Source organism: Protopterus annectens, chromosome 7.part0 (assembly GCF_019279795.1).
Source record: "Protopterus annectens isolate FY-2018-M chromosome 7.part0, PAN1.0, whole genome shotgun sequence".
Lineage (NCBI taxonomy): Eukaryota > Metazoa > Chordata > Ceratodontiformes > Protopteridae > Protopterus > Protopterus annectens.
In genome coordinates this window covers 688,244,590-688,257,746 of record NC_056739.1, presented here as the reverse complement: position 1 = coordinate 688,257,746, position 13,157 = coordinate 688,244,590, and the positions used below count along the sequence as shown (strand labels likewise).

Genomic DNA, 13,157 nt, shown 5'->3' with positions numbered 1-13,157 from the left:
CTGCTACAACTTAAACACTGTCCATCAGAGTTGTGTGTGCTATATAGATATTGCTGTATATCGCCTATCTGCATTCTGTCTTATAATTCTCTTGTAGTTTTACATTCTAACCTTGTATTACAATACGCTTATACAGGATTTCCTAGACAGTTATATTTTGTAGGACAGTGTGGGCTACAGTGATGAGTAATACCTTATTACTCAGAGCAACAGCATTGATCACAATGCCATACAATGCCAAAGTAAACAGTACCAGTAATGGGTATCATTCTTGTATTTCTGGGCACAGTGTTGGTATCTGACAGACCTGAGGGAGAAATGTTTGTTAGCACTACCTGAATGTTGCCACACACAGTACCATATTCCACATTACTATTATGCACATACATCTCACTCTGTTACTGTACACACTCTGGCCACAGCTTGAAAACATGGGGGGTTAAATGGGATATATGTGGCTTCTTACTCTCATAAGGCTTTGGGGAGTTGCTAGTGTGCCAGTTTTGTTCTCATAGACGTGTGCCAATCAGTTGTATTTCATGTTTGCTGCCTATATGTCTGGGATCATCCCACTGATTTCCCAGGGGGACAGGTTGGCAGGCAGTAGATATGGGCCACTTTACTGGACATTCTGGACATATCTGTACAGTTGTGGGGTATGATTCTGTATGCAGACTACTACCACTGCCAGGATTTGAACCATGGCTGTGTGTGCTAAAAATAAGGCAGTTCACATCTCAGTTGCATGTGCTATTCGGATTTTGTTGTTTGCCTTTTCACTGTTTTCTGTCAATGTGCCTCTTAGTTGTACTAAATGGCCTCTGGGGATTACACCAGTCATATAGAGGCATTCCTACACATTCTATTTATGGTGTACAGTGTGGGTAACAGTGCTTAATACAACAGTACTATTACGTGATTGCAAATCTACATTACCATATGATACGAGAGTATACACATGCAGTCCAGCAGTTAGACCTTTATTGTCAGGCTATTATGATTTTATTTACATACAAACTATATGAGACTCTTTCTGCCATATTCTCCTGAGTATGCAGTACTTACCTTAAACAATACAGGTTTTATACAGGTAATTAATTTACTACTACTTTTAGATTTATTTCCTATGACAGTGCATGCAAGAGTATTACTGACCTGCCTCACGTCGCAACCTCTCCATGCAACTTCCATGGGCCTCCTGGTTTGTGGCCTGCTCACTTGCAGCTGTGGAGGACATAAAAGGAATATTTAGCCATACCTATCCATGATATACATGAGCTGGCAATTATTACATGCATAGTGGAGTGATGCTTGCACACAGCTGGGTCAGCCCCTGCCATTCTAGCCTCTTGGATCCACTTCTCCAAGAGGTCCCCCTTATGCCGCTTCAGGTCGGCATAGTGATGTCTGACCTGCTCACCAGTTCAGGGTATGCTAGTGGCACTGGTGAGGTCACAGGCGAGATGGTCCCAGGCTTCCTCCTTATATTGGGAACCCTGGTACTGGCCCTGTAGCAGTCTCTGGTCATGCTCTTTGACAAGGAGTCCTACCATGACTCTGGACTCCTGGATGCACCAGTGCTGTGCCCGGAAGTGCACACCTTCTCCCCTTACTGCCATTGTGCCTTCAAGGGGAAGCTAAAACCAGTTATGAGATGTATTACCACCTGTTAGGTTTAAGTAGGGCCAATTTCCCACACATTTCCATGATTGGCCGGTTTTGAAAAGGCTAGGCTATGGGCAGAACTGGTTACCTAAGGTTGGCATTGTTTAAAGGGGTATACCATTGGGCACATTGAGTTAGCTGTCCTACACATTATTTACACCTCCTAAGCTGGCCTGTGCAATGCTTAGCATTGTTTACATTAGACTTTGCATTATATTTTCATTTTGGCATTGATTTCTTATTCCTTACATCTTATATATATGCCTGGTATCCATGATTCATGTGTACGTACACTGTATGGGGTCCTTGTGTTTTATTGGGGACTTCAACACTCTATTACAATTACACCTCACATCTGAGCTTACTGCTGTACTCCGTTTCACATATTTATGTTATGTAGTGGGTTATAGAACATATGACTGTATACTGATTCCTTTCACAGGTTCAGTTTGATTTTACTATGGTGAGGACTTGTTTGGTGATACCTCATATTTCTGTACTGCTGTGATGACTTGGTGGTTAACTACTGTGACTATAGTGTATAGGGTCCTGGGTTCATGACCTGCAAGGCTGTTTATTTTGTTGCTGGGCAGAACAAGGGCCATTGAATACAGAGTGATTAAGGCACTTTTGAGCAGTTGTAAGTGGGTTTGCATGGGTTTGCATGAGGGTAAGCAATGCTAACCTTCGGTTAAATATGCTTACAGAGAGTTAGCTTCAATATTGCTTAACTTGTGTGCGCATTGCTTACCCCCACGCAAATGGGCTTAAACTCACATACTAGTGCTTAAATATGTTTACTGCTGCTTACTGGTGCTTACACTTGTTTACTAGTGCTTGCTCTCACTTACAATTGCACTGATTTAGCAGTAATATCTAATGGTTCTTGGGAAGGTGGGGGATTTGGAAGCTGTATGGAGTTGTCATTTTTTTACACATTTTACCTTCCATTTGTATCCATGATTCCTGTGTACATATACTATATGGAGCACATGTGCTTATCTGTGGACTTTGCAACGTTATGACACTGACACCTCACATGTGCATTTAATGCAGTACTCCAGTTCACAAATATATGTTATTTAGTAGGTTATGCAACTAAAATATTGGTCATAATGTGATTTGCCATGGGAAATGGAATGTACTACAGTGGAACTTGAACTGGGAATGCCTGCTTTTAAGGTGAATGCTCTGCCCACTACACTATTGCTATACTGCTTCATTTGCATAAATCTTCCTTGTTATCCTCTTCAGCCATTTACGCTGCATTAACCATAGCTAAGCAATGGGTACACCCATGCACCTATGGTTAGCTTTAATCAGAATCATAATAAAAAAAAAATAGGTTTATTTATTTGATTTATATTTACTATTGCTGTTGTACACGTGGGGGAATGTTGCTGGGGATATGTGGACACCTATGAGTGGTCTCACGCATTCCTTTGGCCTTTCTGCTGTTCTTCATTGTGGGGGGATGTATATTCTGAAAGCTCTGCTCTCAGACACACCCCCTGCACTCTTACATGCTCAGTGTAAGATTAGGAGCTCAAGCAACATGCCTTCATTAATATGCATGGCGCGCTGCCATCCTGCTCCTAAATGGCAACTTCCATGCAGGACTAAGCTAGTCCTGCATGGAAGATTAGTAAATCTGGGAGCCAGTCTATGCACTGTGGGAACATTTATGAATCCCTATCAATATTTAAGGCTTTAAGAAAATCAATAGGTAAACTATAATTAGAAGGAAGAAGATATGAGTTATGTTTGCGCTGTCTATTCACTCAGAAAGGTGTACACATGGTGCATATTTATTGTAGGCATTCATGAATCTGGATGATAATGTTGCAAACAAATGGTGGGCCAAATACACATAAAGAACTTTTAATCTAAGGTTAAGTGCTTTCATCCATTTACAACTCTAGGACTTCATCAGAAGTGTGGGCCCTGCCTTAGATACATGGCCCTTTTGCACTCAATTGGCCTAAGGCCACCCTGTTTATTTTCATTAGATGTGCAACTGAAATATTTCAGTAATCAGAAATATCTTCCCTTTTTCCAAAGGAGCCTCACTGAGTCATGTTAAAGGTAAATTAAGTTCAAAACAAAATGCATATAACAGAAAAAAAATATGGATTAGGTAATTTAAAGTTGGAGATCAGGTGTTAGTTTTGATTTCCTTTGAAGCAAACTTTTTGCTAAATGGTAGGATGTATTTGAAATAATAGAAAAGATGAGTGTGATAAACTATAGCAATAGACATACATAATGATAAAAGAAGGCCAGAAGAAATATACCATATCAGTTAGCTTAACAACAGAGGGTTTTTGATTTAGTGAAGAAGAAATTTACTTCTATGCCTGCAATGTAGGTAAACGATACTCTATCTTAGCGACAGAAACAGGAACTAAGGAAGTTTCTGTTAGAAGTTTTGAGTCAGATATGTACTAACAGGCATTTCTGTAGAAGGAAGTGTGTTCAGAACTGCCTGTTAGTACAAATCTGACTCAAAACCTTGTCAAGACTATCCAAGGGAAAAAAGGCAAGCTTAAAACCCTACATAATACCACCCTGTTTCAAGGGCCATAAAAGATATATTAAGGAAATGGCTTGAATGTATGAATTATAAAATGAGTGCAGCAAATCTAATATGACAATCGTAAAAACAAAAAAGAACATATAGGAGCTGTAGTGTTTGTAGGAAACAGAACAGCATTATAAAAGATGATGGTTCCCCTAGTGCATGGGCTGCAGCAAAAAGTAAAAGGCTGGACAAAGCAAGAGTCTTAAATGCACCAAATGGACTACAGCCATGCAAAGATACAGTACTGTACTGGCCCAGCCTGACCTACAACGGTGTGGATTTTGTGGATGTTTTGAGTATGCAGACCATCTATGAAATCTTAGATTTCAAACTGTGGTGGTATCTGTAGCATAGCATGCTGGTTGTCACAAAATAAAATAGTACAAGTGGCCCAAAAATGTGTAAATAATGATGTTGCAAACCCAGACTTGCAACTTATTTTAAGAAAGAACCCTCTCCCCAACAGTATCAACAATCAAGAAACTTGGACACAGAACACACACACACACACACACACACACACACACACACACACACACACACACACACACACACACACACACACAGTCTAAAATTATCTCGTAACCTAACCCCAACTCTAACCCTAAGAATACTCGTATGCACACACACCCTAGCCGATAGGCACATCTCTAAAACTATCCTCTTACCTAACCACATTCATAAATTCACACACACACACACACACACACACACACACACACACACACACACACACACACACACACACACCACACACAACTCTCCACACCTCACCACTTTACCTTTTTCAGCAACAAGGACATCTCAGTTTTCAGATGTTTAATAAATAGACGGTATAGCAAAATGAAACTGCAATTAATGTTGTTGAGAAAATGAATGTTTGATGGTGTTAACTGTTACCATGTGTGTGTGTGTGTGTGTGTGTGTGTATATCTGTGTGTGTGTGTGTGTGTGTGTGTGTGTGTGTGTATATATATATATATATATATATATATATATATATATATATAAGCACTACAGAATCCTGAAAGCCCAAAATCCTGAAGCCCAAAATCCTGAAGCCCAAAATCCTGAGACCAAAATCTAGAAAGTTCAAAATGCTGAAAACTCAAAATACTGAAAACACACAGGATACCAAAACTTATTACATTCCAGCACAAGTACATACAGAAACAAATAAAAGACAAACCATATTGCTCTTCTCCAAGTATAAGCTGAGGGGCAAGACCCCTGCACCCCCATGTGCCCCCCCACACCCAGTGCTACTTAAATATATCAACTCTAAGATTGCACTAAGTGTAGTGAAGTGCAATCTTGGAGTTGATATATTTAAGTAGCAGGGGGTGCAGGGGGCACAGCTCCCCATTTGGAGGGTGCAGGGGGGTTTGCCCCACTGCGTATAATTGAAATGTAATATGTTTCTGTATGTACTTGTGCTGGAATATAGTAAAGGTTTGTATCCTGTGCGTTTTCAGTATTTTGATTTTTCAGTGTTTTGAACTTTCGAGATTTTGGTCTCAGGATTTTGATCTTTCAGGATTCTGTAGCGCACCTAGATATAGATATATATATATATATATATATATATATATATATATATATATATATATATATATATATATATATACAGATACACACACACACACACACACACACACACACACATATATTTATTTATTATTTATTTTACATTTGTTAATCTGGATAGTCCACTGGACACATATCCATTTTCAGTGGAGTCCCGGGGAGAAAAGCTCCAGAAATAAAAATACATGTAATATATAGTGTATAAACAAAAGTTACAAACAAAAGTTACATTCAAGTACAGTTATACATAGCTCAAGTAGTAACTACAGACATAATAATACAATTGGTGAAACAGAGAAGTAATACAACATTACTAAAATCTCAGAGCCTAAGACAACATGAACATAACTGAAGTGACAAGTGTAAAACAACAACATCATAATGGTTGATGAAAAGACTAAACCAGAACAAAATCTCATTTTCATTAATCATGTGTGTATGTAGAGTCCGAGGACCTAGATCCATTAGTTGTCAATTAAAAATTGTCATGTAAGATTAGGAGTGGAGAGCATAGTGAAGGAGGTGCTAAACTAGAGGAGGGTCTAACCTGGTGTAGTGCAGGAGCATAGCTAGCTATTAATGAGATGGATTTTTAATGATTTTTTTAAACTGAGTAAAGGAGGTGAAAGTAGGTATATGACTAGGTAGACTGTTACAGATTTTATGGGCCAGAACAAGTTGATTGTGGTGTAAGAGTTGAGAAGTTCCAACCAGTTGAGCTGCTTCAAAGATGAGTATTGGTGAGATCTAAATGGGGAGTAAGAGGCAAATCTGGAGATTTTGTTGCAGCATGAGTCAAGCTTAGCTAGGTCTGTTTTTCTAAGGTTGATTAGAATAGGTGAGGCATAGAGAAGGATAGAAATGAGATGAGTGTGAGCTATGGTTGCTTTTGTTGATTGGGTAAGGAATTGTCTATTTCTATAGAGGGTATCTAGTTTTCTGGGGACTTTCTTGATGGTCTGGGAAATGTGAATATCAAATCTGAGATTGTTATAAATCTCTACATCAAGGAGTTTGGTGTGACCCGAGGAAGAGATATTGGTTTTGTTGCTGGACATGATATTAACGGTGGTAGGTGAAGAGAAGGACCTAGTCAGTTTAAAGAAGAGTAGTTTGGTTTTAGCAGGGTTTAGAATAAGTTGGATATTGGATAGTCATGTTTCAGTAGAGAGGAATGATTCTTGTGTTAATGTATGAAGTTCCTTTAGTGAGGAAGCTGCACAAATTAACATAGAATCATCTGCATACTGTATAACAGATGTATTGGGGGTGGAAGAGTAAAGCTTGTTGGTATAAAGGATGAACAGCAGTGGGCCTAATATAGAACCCTGGGGAACACTTAGGGTGACTGGAAGAAGGGGTGAAATGTCTTTTTTCCACAGAACTGCCTGCTGAAGGTTGTTTATATATATATATATATATATACACACACACACACACACACACACACACACACACACACACACACACACACACACACACACACACACACACACACACACACACACACACACACACACACACACACACAAACACAGAGATTTCCAATTCCCCTATGGTGATGGGTACAGTGTTGCTTGTCACCATACAGCAAAATTGTTTAAGTGCCTGAGAGTGTCAATGTTCTCACACACACTCTAGTTTTTAGATCTTTTGGAGTTAAATAATTTTGTGTCAAATAAAACGCAATTATTTATAGTAAACCTGTGCTTGAGCCTTATGTATACTTTGCAATGGAAGTGAAAACCTAGCCTGTGTATCTCTGATACTGGGCATCCCTTTACAAAATAAACTGGCTAAATCAGAGCCTTCCTTAGCTCCTTAATAAGCTCTGAGCTCTCAACAGAAGCTGCTGCACTCTCACATGAAAGCCAGGCAGTGCTCCCAAACCCAGAGCTTTGTAAATGTGCAATGTTGTCATGAAGCAAAGATGCAAATAGTAAAAACTTTGAAGAAAAAACACATGCCTGCCTACTTATAATTTCCTCACAGAATAATTTTGTATAAACCTTTGTTTAAGGTATTTATGTTCCAACACACAATAAATCAGCAAAAATGATACTGACTGTTTAAATTGGGTTTATATCACCACATCGAATGGTGATAAGTTCGAAAGCCCTTTGTTCGAACCTAAAAGTCCAAAAACCCTAAACAGCGAACTCACGGAACAGCAATTTTCTTCCCAGGGAAAAAAAGCTCCGTGAAATAAAGCACAACTTTAAAACAAACTGAAGTGGGGAGCTTCGCTCTACCCAACATGGGGGCTGTGTCCCCCACACCCTCCCTACTTAAATATACCAACTCTGAGATCGCACTACAGTGGAGGAAATAGCAAAGCCCTGAAGACGGGTCACTGATTTTTTTCCCTGGGAAAAAAAAATCGAAGTTCCATAACTGCGGGGTTTAGGGCTTTCGGACGCTCTAACTTATCTCCATTCGATGTGGTGATATAGACCCATTTAAAATCAGACTCACAATTTGTTTAATAAGTTGCAGCCATATTTAAAAATACAATGATATGGACATACATACATACATACATACATACATACATATCAAATTTGTTTTATACTTTAATTATGTTGTATTTTAAAATAATTACATCTAAGAACATTTTGAATGCTACATACCACATAACACATGAAGTATGAAAAGAAACAAAAAGTTTCCTTCTATATGTTTCATCAGTTTTGCTGAAAACTGCTCTAGAACTATTTAATTTCTATTTAAATCATTTTCATCCATGGCAATAAACACAGGTAGCAGGTTTAACTCTACATAACAACTTACCCAATGCCAGCTGTCCACAAAATGAATGTATGCTGAAACAGTTGGTACAAGCAGAAGTGAAACATCATAATATAAGGGAACATCAATAAATGATGGAACACCACTGAACTAAAAGACAAAAACAGAAGGAAAGTTAAAGCTATCCATCATAAGCATCAAAAAGAAATTATCAAAACACTTTATTTGCATAAACATAATTATTTATACAAATATACAAAGAGTTAAACAACAGAGGGGTAACAAGACAGCAGGAAGAATTAGGACCTCATAGGTTCATAAGTTCATAGGTTGGTACTAGGCTATTGGCCCTAGGGCCTATACAAGCCTAGCCATAACAATTCCCTGGCTATTTCTTCCCACAATATGTACTTCCCTGGACCCCTGTCTAGCTGGGCAACTGACGTGATCCCTAGGGTGATTTTCCTATCTCCCATCCAATCGTCAAGGTTCCTTTTGAAGAAGGCCAAAGAGGCACTCTGCTTGACATGTATGGGCAGTCTATTCCAGAGTCTGGGGAGTCTCTGGGTCAGGAACCTATCCCTCCAGCATGTTTAGTTCATTGTAATGACAAGGTTTAGATCTCTGGAGCGTGTGGCTCTGAGGGATTGAGATTTTTGTAAGTGTAGCATGTCCAACAGCTCTGTGTTTGACATGGCCTTGTACGTTAATCAGAGATCTCCTCTGAGTAGACGATATGTGACAGGGTATAGCTGGAGGTCAGCATAGGCATATGCTTTAGACCTGTGATTCTTTTAGTGAGGTATTTCTACGGCTTTTCCAGTTGTTGCAGATGTTTTGAGAGGTACATACTAAACAGGGCATTGTATTCTATAATGGGTCTAATGAGGAATGAGTACATTGGGACAATGACCTCCTTTTTTCTTGATGAAAAGCCCTTAGTGATGAGGTGTGCCACAGAGAAGGATTTCCTGACTGTTGTGGCGATGTGGTTATCAAAGGTGAGACCACTGTCCACCTGCATCCCTAAGTCTCTTATCACACTTTCAGTGTTTAGTGTACTGCCATCTATGTGGTAATTCACAGGTACATGTTTTTTCCCAAAGGGGATAACTATACATTCCTTGGCATTGAGCTTGAGCCCATGGGTCTGGCACCAAGCATCTGTTTTTGTAAGGTCCTTTTGTAGAATATCCACATCATTTGGGGATTCAGTAATGGCTCCCAGTTTGCAGTCATCTGCAAACTTTGTTAGCCAGAGTCCCTTAGTGCTGGCCTGTACTTCAGAAAAGTAGATGCCAAACAAGAGCGGTCCCAGGACTGAACCCTGAGGTACTCCACTTGTCACTTGTCTGGAGCTGGATTTGGAGTCTGCTACTTTTACAGTGTGAGATTTCTCAGTAAGCCACTTGGCAACCCATTGAGTGACGTAGGGTTTATGCCCAGCTTAGCAAGTTATCTATGATTTCAGAGTGGGGGATGGTGTTGAAGGCCTTGGTGAGGTCCAGATAGGCTGTGTGGACTGCCTTACCCTTGTCCACAGCTTTGAAGACTGATTCGAAGAAGTCAATCAGGTTCAGAAGACAAGACTGGCCCTTCATGAACCCAAACTGGGTGGGGTCCAGTGTTTGAAGCTTGCTAATGTCTTTGTTTATAAGTTTCATGATAATACGTTCCATGGCCTTGCAGATCAGGCTTGTCAGACTGATGAGGTGGTAGTTCCCAGGATCCAAGGTGTATCCCCCCCTTGTGGAGTGGGATAACTGTGGCTGTGCACCACTCAGTGGGCATGAAGCCTGAGGTGAGGTCATGACTAAACATGACACTTAGGTGAGGTGCCAGTTCATTTTGTTGTTCATGTATTACACAGCCTGGGATGTCATCTGGTCCCATGGATGCTGTATTCTTAGCTTTGGAGAGTGTTTTTTTAACCCGTGTGGCCATTATTACCGGAATTTGGCAATCTTTTGATATTGAGATGGGCCCTTTAGAGGGTGAGAGGGGGGTGAAGTTGTCACTAAATCGATCTGCCAGGATATTGGCAATATCCTTGGACTCAGTTTATTTAATGTCATTCTGTTGTAGCTCAGAGCAGATCTGAGCATTGCCATTTAGATTCTTGACATAGCTATAGAATGTCTTGTGGTTGTCTTTGGAATCTTTGGCAATGTTATTTTTGTAACTAGCTTTGGAGGATTTTATGAGGGATCACAGCTTATTACTGAGGCTGGTAAAGGAGTTTTTTGCATCCTGGGATTTTCATCTTTTCTGCAACAGTTTCTTTCTTTTGTTGTAAAGTTTGTTTATGGCAGAGGACCACCAGATTGGCTTCCTTTTTTGGAGGAGAGTATCTTGATTCTATTTGGGATGGCACAATTCATGCACGAGTAGATGTGCTTGTACAGTGCCTTAGTGTAGGATTCAGCAGTCGAACTTTCAGTTCCCATCTGTGTGGGTGTCATGAAGTTTGTCACTTCTGACTTGAGTAGCATGAAGTTGGCTTTGGAGAAGTTTTTACAGAGGTTTTCTTACTGGGGGGTGGGGGAGGGATGTGAATGCGAAGAGTGATTAGCTTATGGTCAGACCTGACCAATGAGGGAGTGACCATAGGTGTGGAGTATCGATTTCCCATGTTGGTAATGACCAGGTCTAGAATATTGGAGCCCCTGGTGGGACTATGGATTAGCTGATCCAGGGCATTGGAATTTATGAATTCCAAGAACTGTTGGGCAAAGGTGTTGGTACACAAGTAGTTTTCCCAGTTAATGGCAGTGTAGTTTAAATGATTACATTATTCTTCCAGGACCTGGCAGTCACTTTTGGATACATTTTTAAAGCATACAAAATGTCAAGATGTTTATCTTTTTTTTTAATCATGTTGGTGCATACATACTTACTTGCTCCATTTCATTAGTTTGCTTGATAAATTTCCCAGCATTCTCTTATCACCTCATACCTTTCTGCTTGGGGCATACAAACCTAAGCTTCAGCTATATATAGAGTCTTGTTAACAATACACTTGACTGTATATTATTAATGTATATAAAACACTTGAGAATTAATGATTCAACAAACACAGTACTATCAGTTACATATCTTTCAATATGTCTTTGTTTGTTCTAGCTCTTTGACTACTTACAACTGAATTGACAGTTATGATTCAATGTATTTAGAAAAAGCATACCTGGTTTCAGTCAAAATATAAAGCCTTTTCATGTGTAATAATGTGTTTTCTTTAGGTTCTTGTGTGTAACTGCTATGTACACTCTACCAGTCTGAAAACATTTGTAGATTGACATTCTCTAGTATTCTATTTCCTTACTAGAGTTAATAAGATGAAGAGTAAATAACATTGCTTTTTAAGAACACGTCAACTGGGGCATTAAATAAAATCATATTGTTGGTGAGTTTGCAAATATAATACTATAAAGGATGGATGAAAATTTTGAATTAGTGACCAATATTCAGCACAGTGTGAAATATCAAAAATAGGTGTGGGCCTATGTCCTTTTTTCCATGTGGACAACATTACCAGTGATGTGGATTAGTAAAGCTGAATATTTTAGAAAGATGATTAAATGTAAGGAAACATTATTGCAAGATGTCATGGAGACAATTGCTTTAAGAAAATTTTTATCAATTTAATGTATTTAAAATATATACACAGGAAGAAATTCAACATCACATTGGTATACAATGTTAGGAATACATTGAATCACCAAGATAGTCTTACACAGTTAACACGTTAAGAGTTTTAGAATTTCAATAGCAACATGTCAAGGCTATCATAACTACTGAAAGTATAAGTATGATTTACAGATCTTATGCTGATCACTTCTTCTTCAGTTTTACATAGTATTGCTGTTAAATTAAAAAAAAAATATTTGAATGTAGGAACTAAATTCAATTTCCAATTTTTTTAAATAACTTTTCTAGTTACTGCCAGAAGGCTCCAGAACATTTTTTGTTTGGCCTTTGCAACTAAAGGAAGTGAAACATTCATTAGTATTACTGATCCAGTTAAAGAACAATTATCAGATGATAAACCTCATAAAAACATGCTTATCTCTTCCCAATATACATTTAATTTTTCACAATCCATAAACATATGTGTCCCATCAGCTTTTACATCTTTACTATAACTCCATCAGACTGAAGAAGTCATTTTACTAAACTTAGAGATTTTATAGGGAGTAACAAACATTCTGTGTCTATATTGTGACATAAACACTTTCCAGCATAAACTTGAATAAGTATGACTAACCGATTTAAGTAAGAAAGTGTTATTCCTACCATCTATTGAGTTACTCAATCCAATACTAGCTAAAAAGTTCCAGAATTTTGCATAAAAATTATAATTATTATTTAAGCAATAACCAATGATGTGGTGTGGTATATTGAAGATTTACCCATGGTTGGCATGGTTTAATCATGAGGGCAAAGCCTGAGTGATTAAATAAAGCCAACCGTGGGTAAATTTCAATATACCACAGCCATGGAGTTGGTTATTGCTATTATACAATGACATTATTTAAGAAAAAAATGCTTACTTTTCTTAAATAATGTCTTTGTATAA

The 13,157-nt window shown here is 38.6% G+C and overlaps 1 protein-coding gene across 1 annotated transcript in view; it reads right to left on the bottom strand.

Annotated features, from left to right (window-relative positions):
• LOC122806635 (cholesterol transporter ABCA5-like) overlaps window positions 1-13,157 on the bottom strand; it is a 1,155,982-nt gene that overhangs the window by 589,260 nt on the left and 553,565 nt on the right. The window contains exon 14 of the mRNA XM_044077221.1: window positions 8,624-8,731. Coding sequence (XP_043933156.1) covers window positions 8,624-8,731 — 108 coding nt within the window. The remainder of the gene's footprint in view (window positions 1-8,623; window positions 8,732-13,157) is intronic.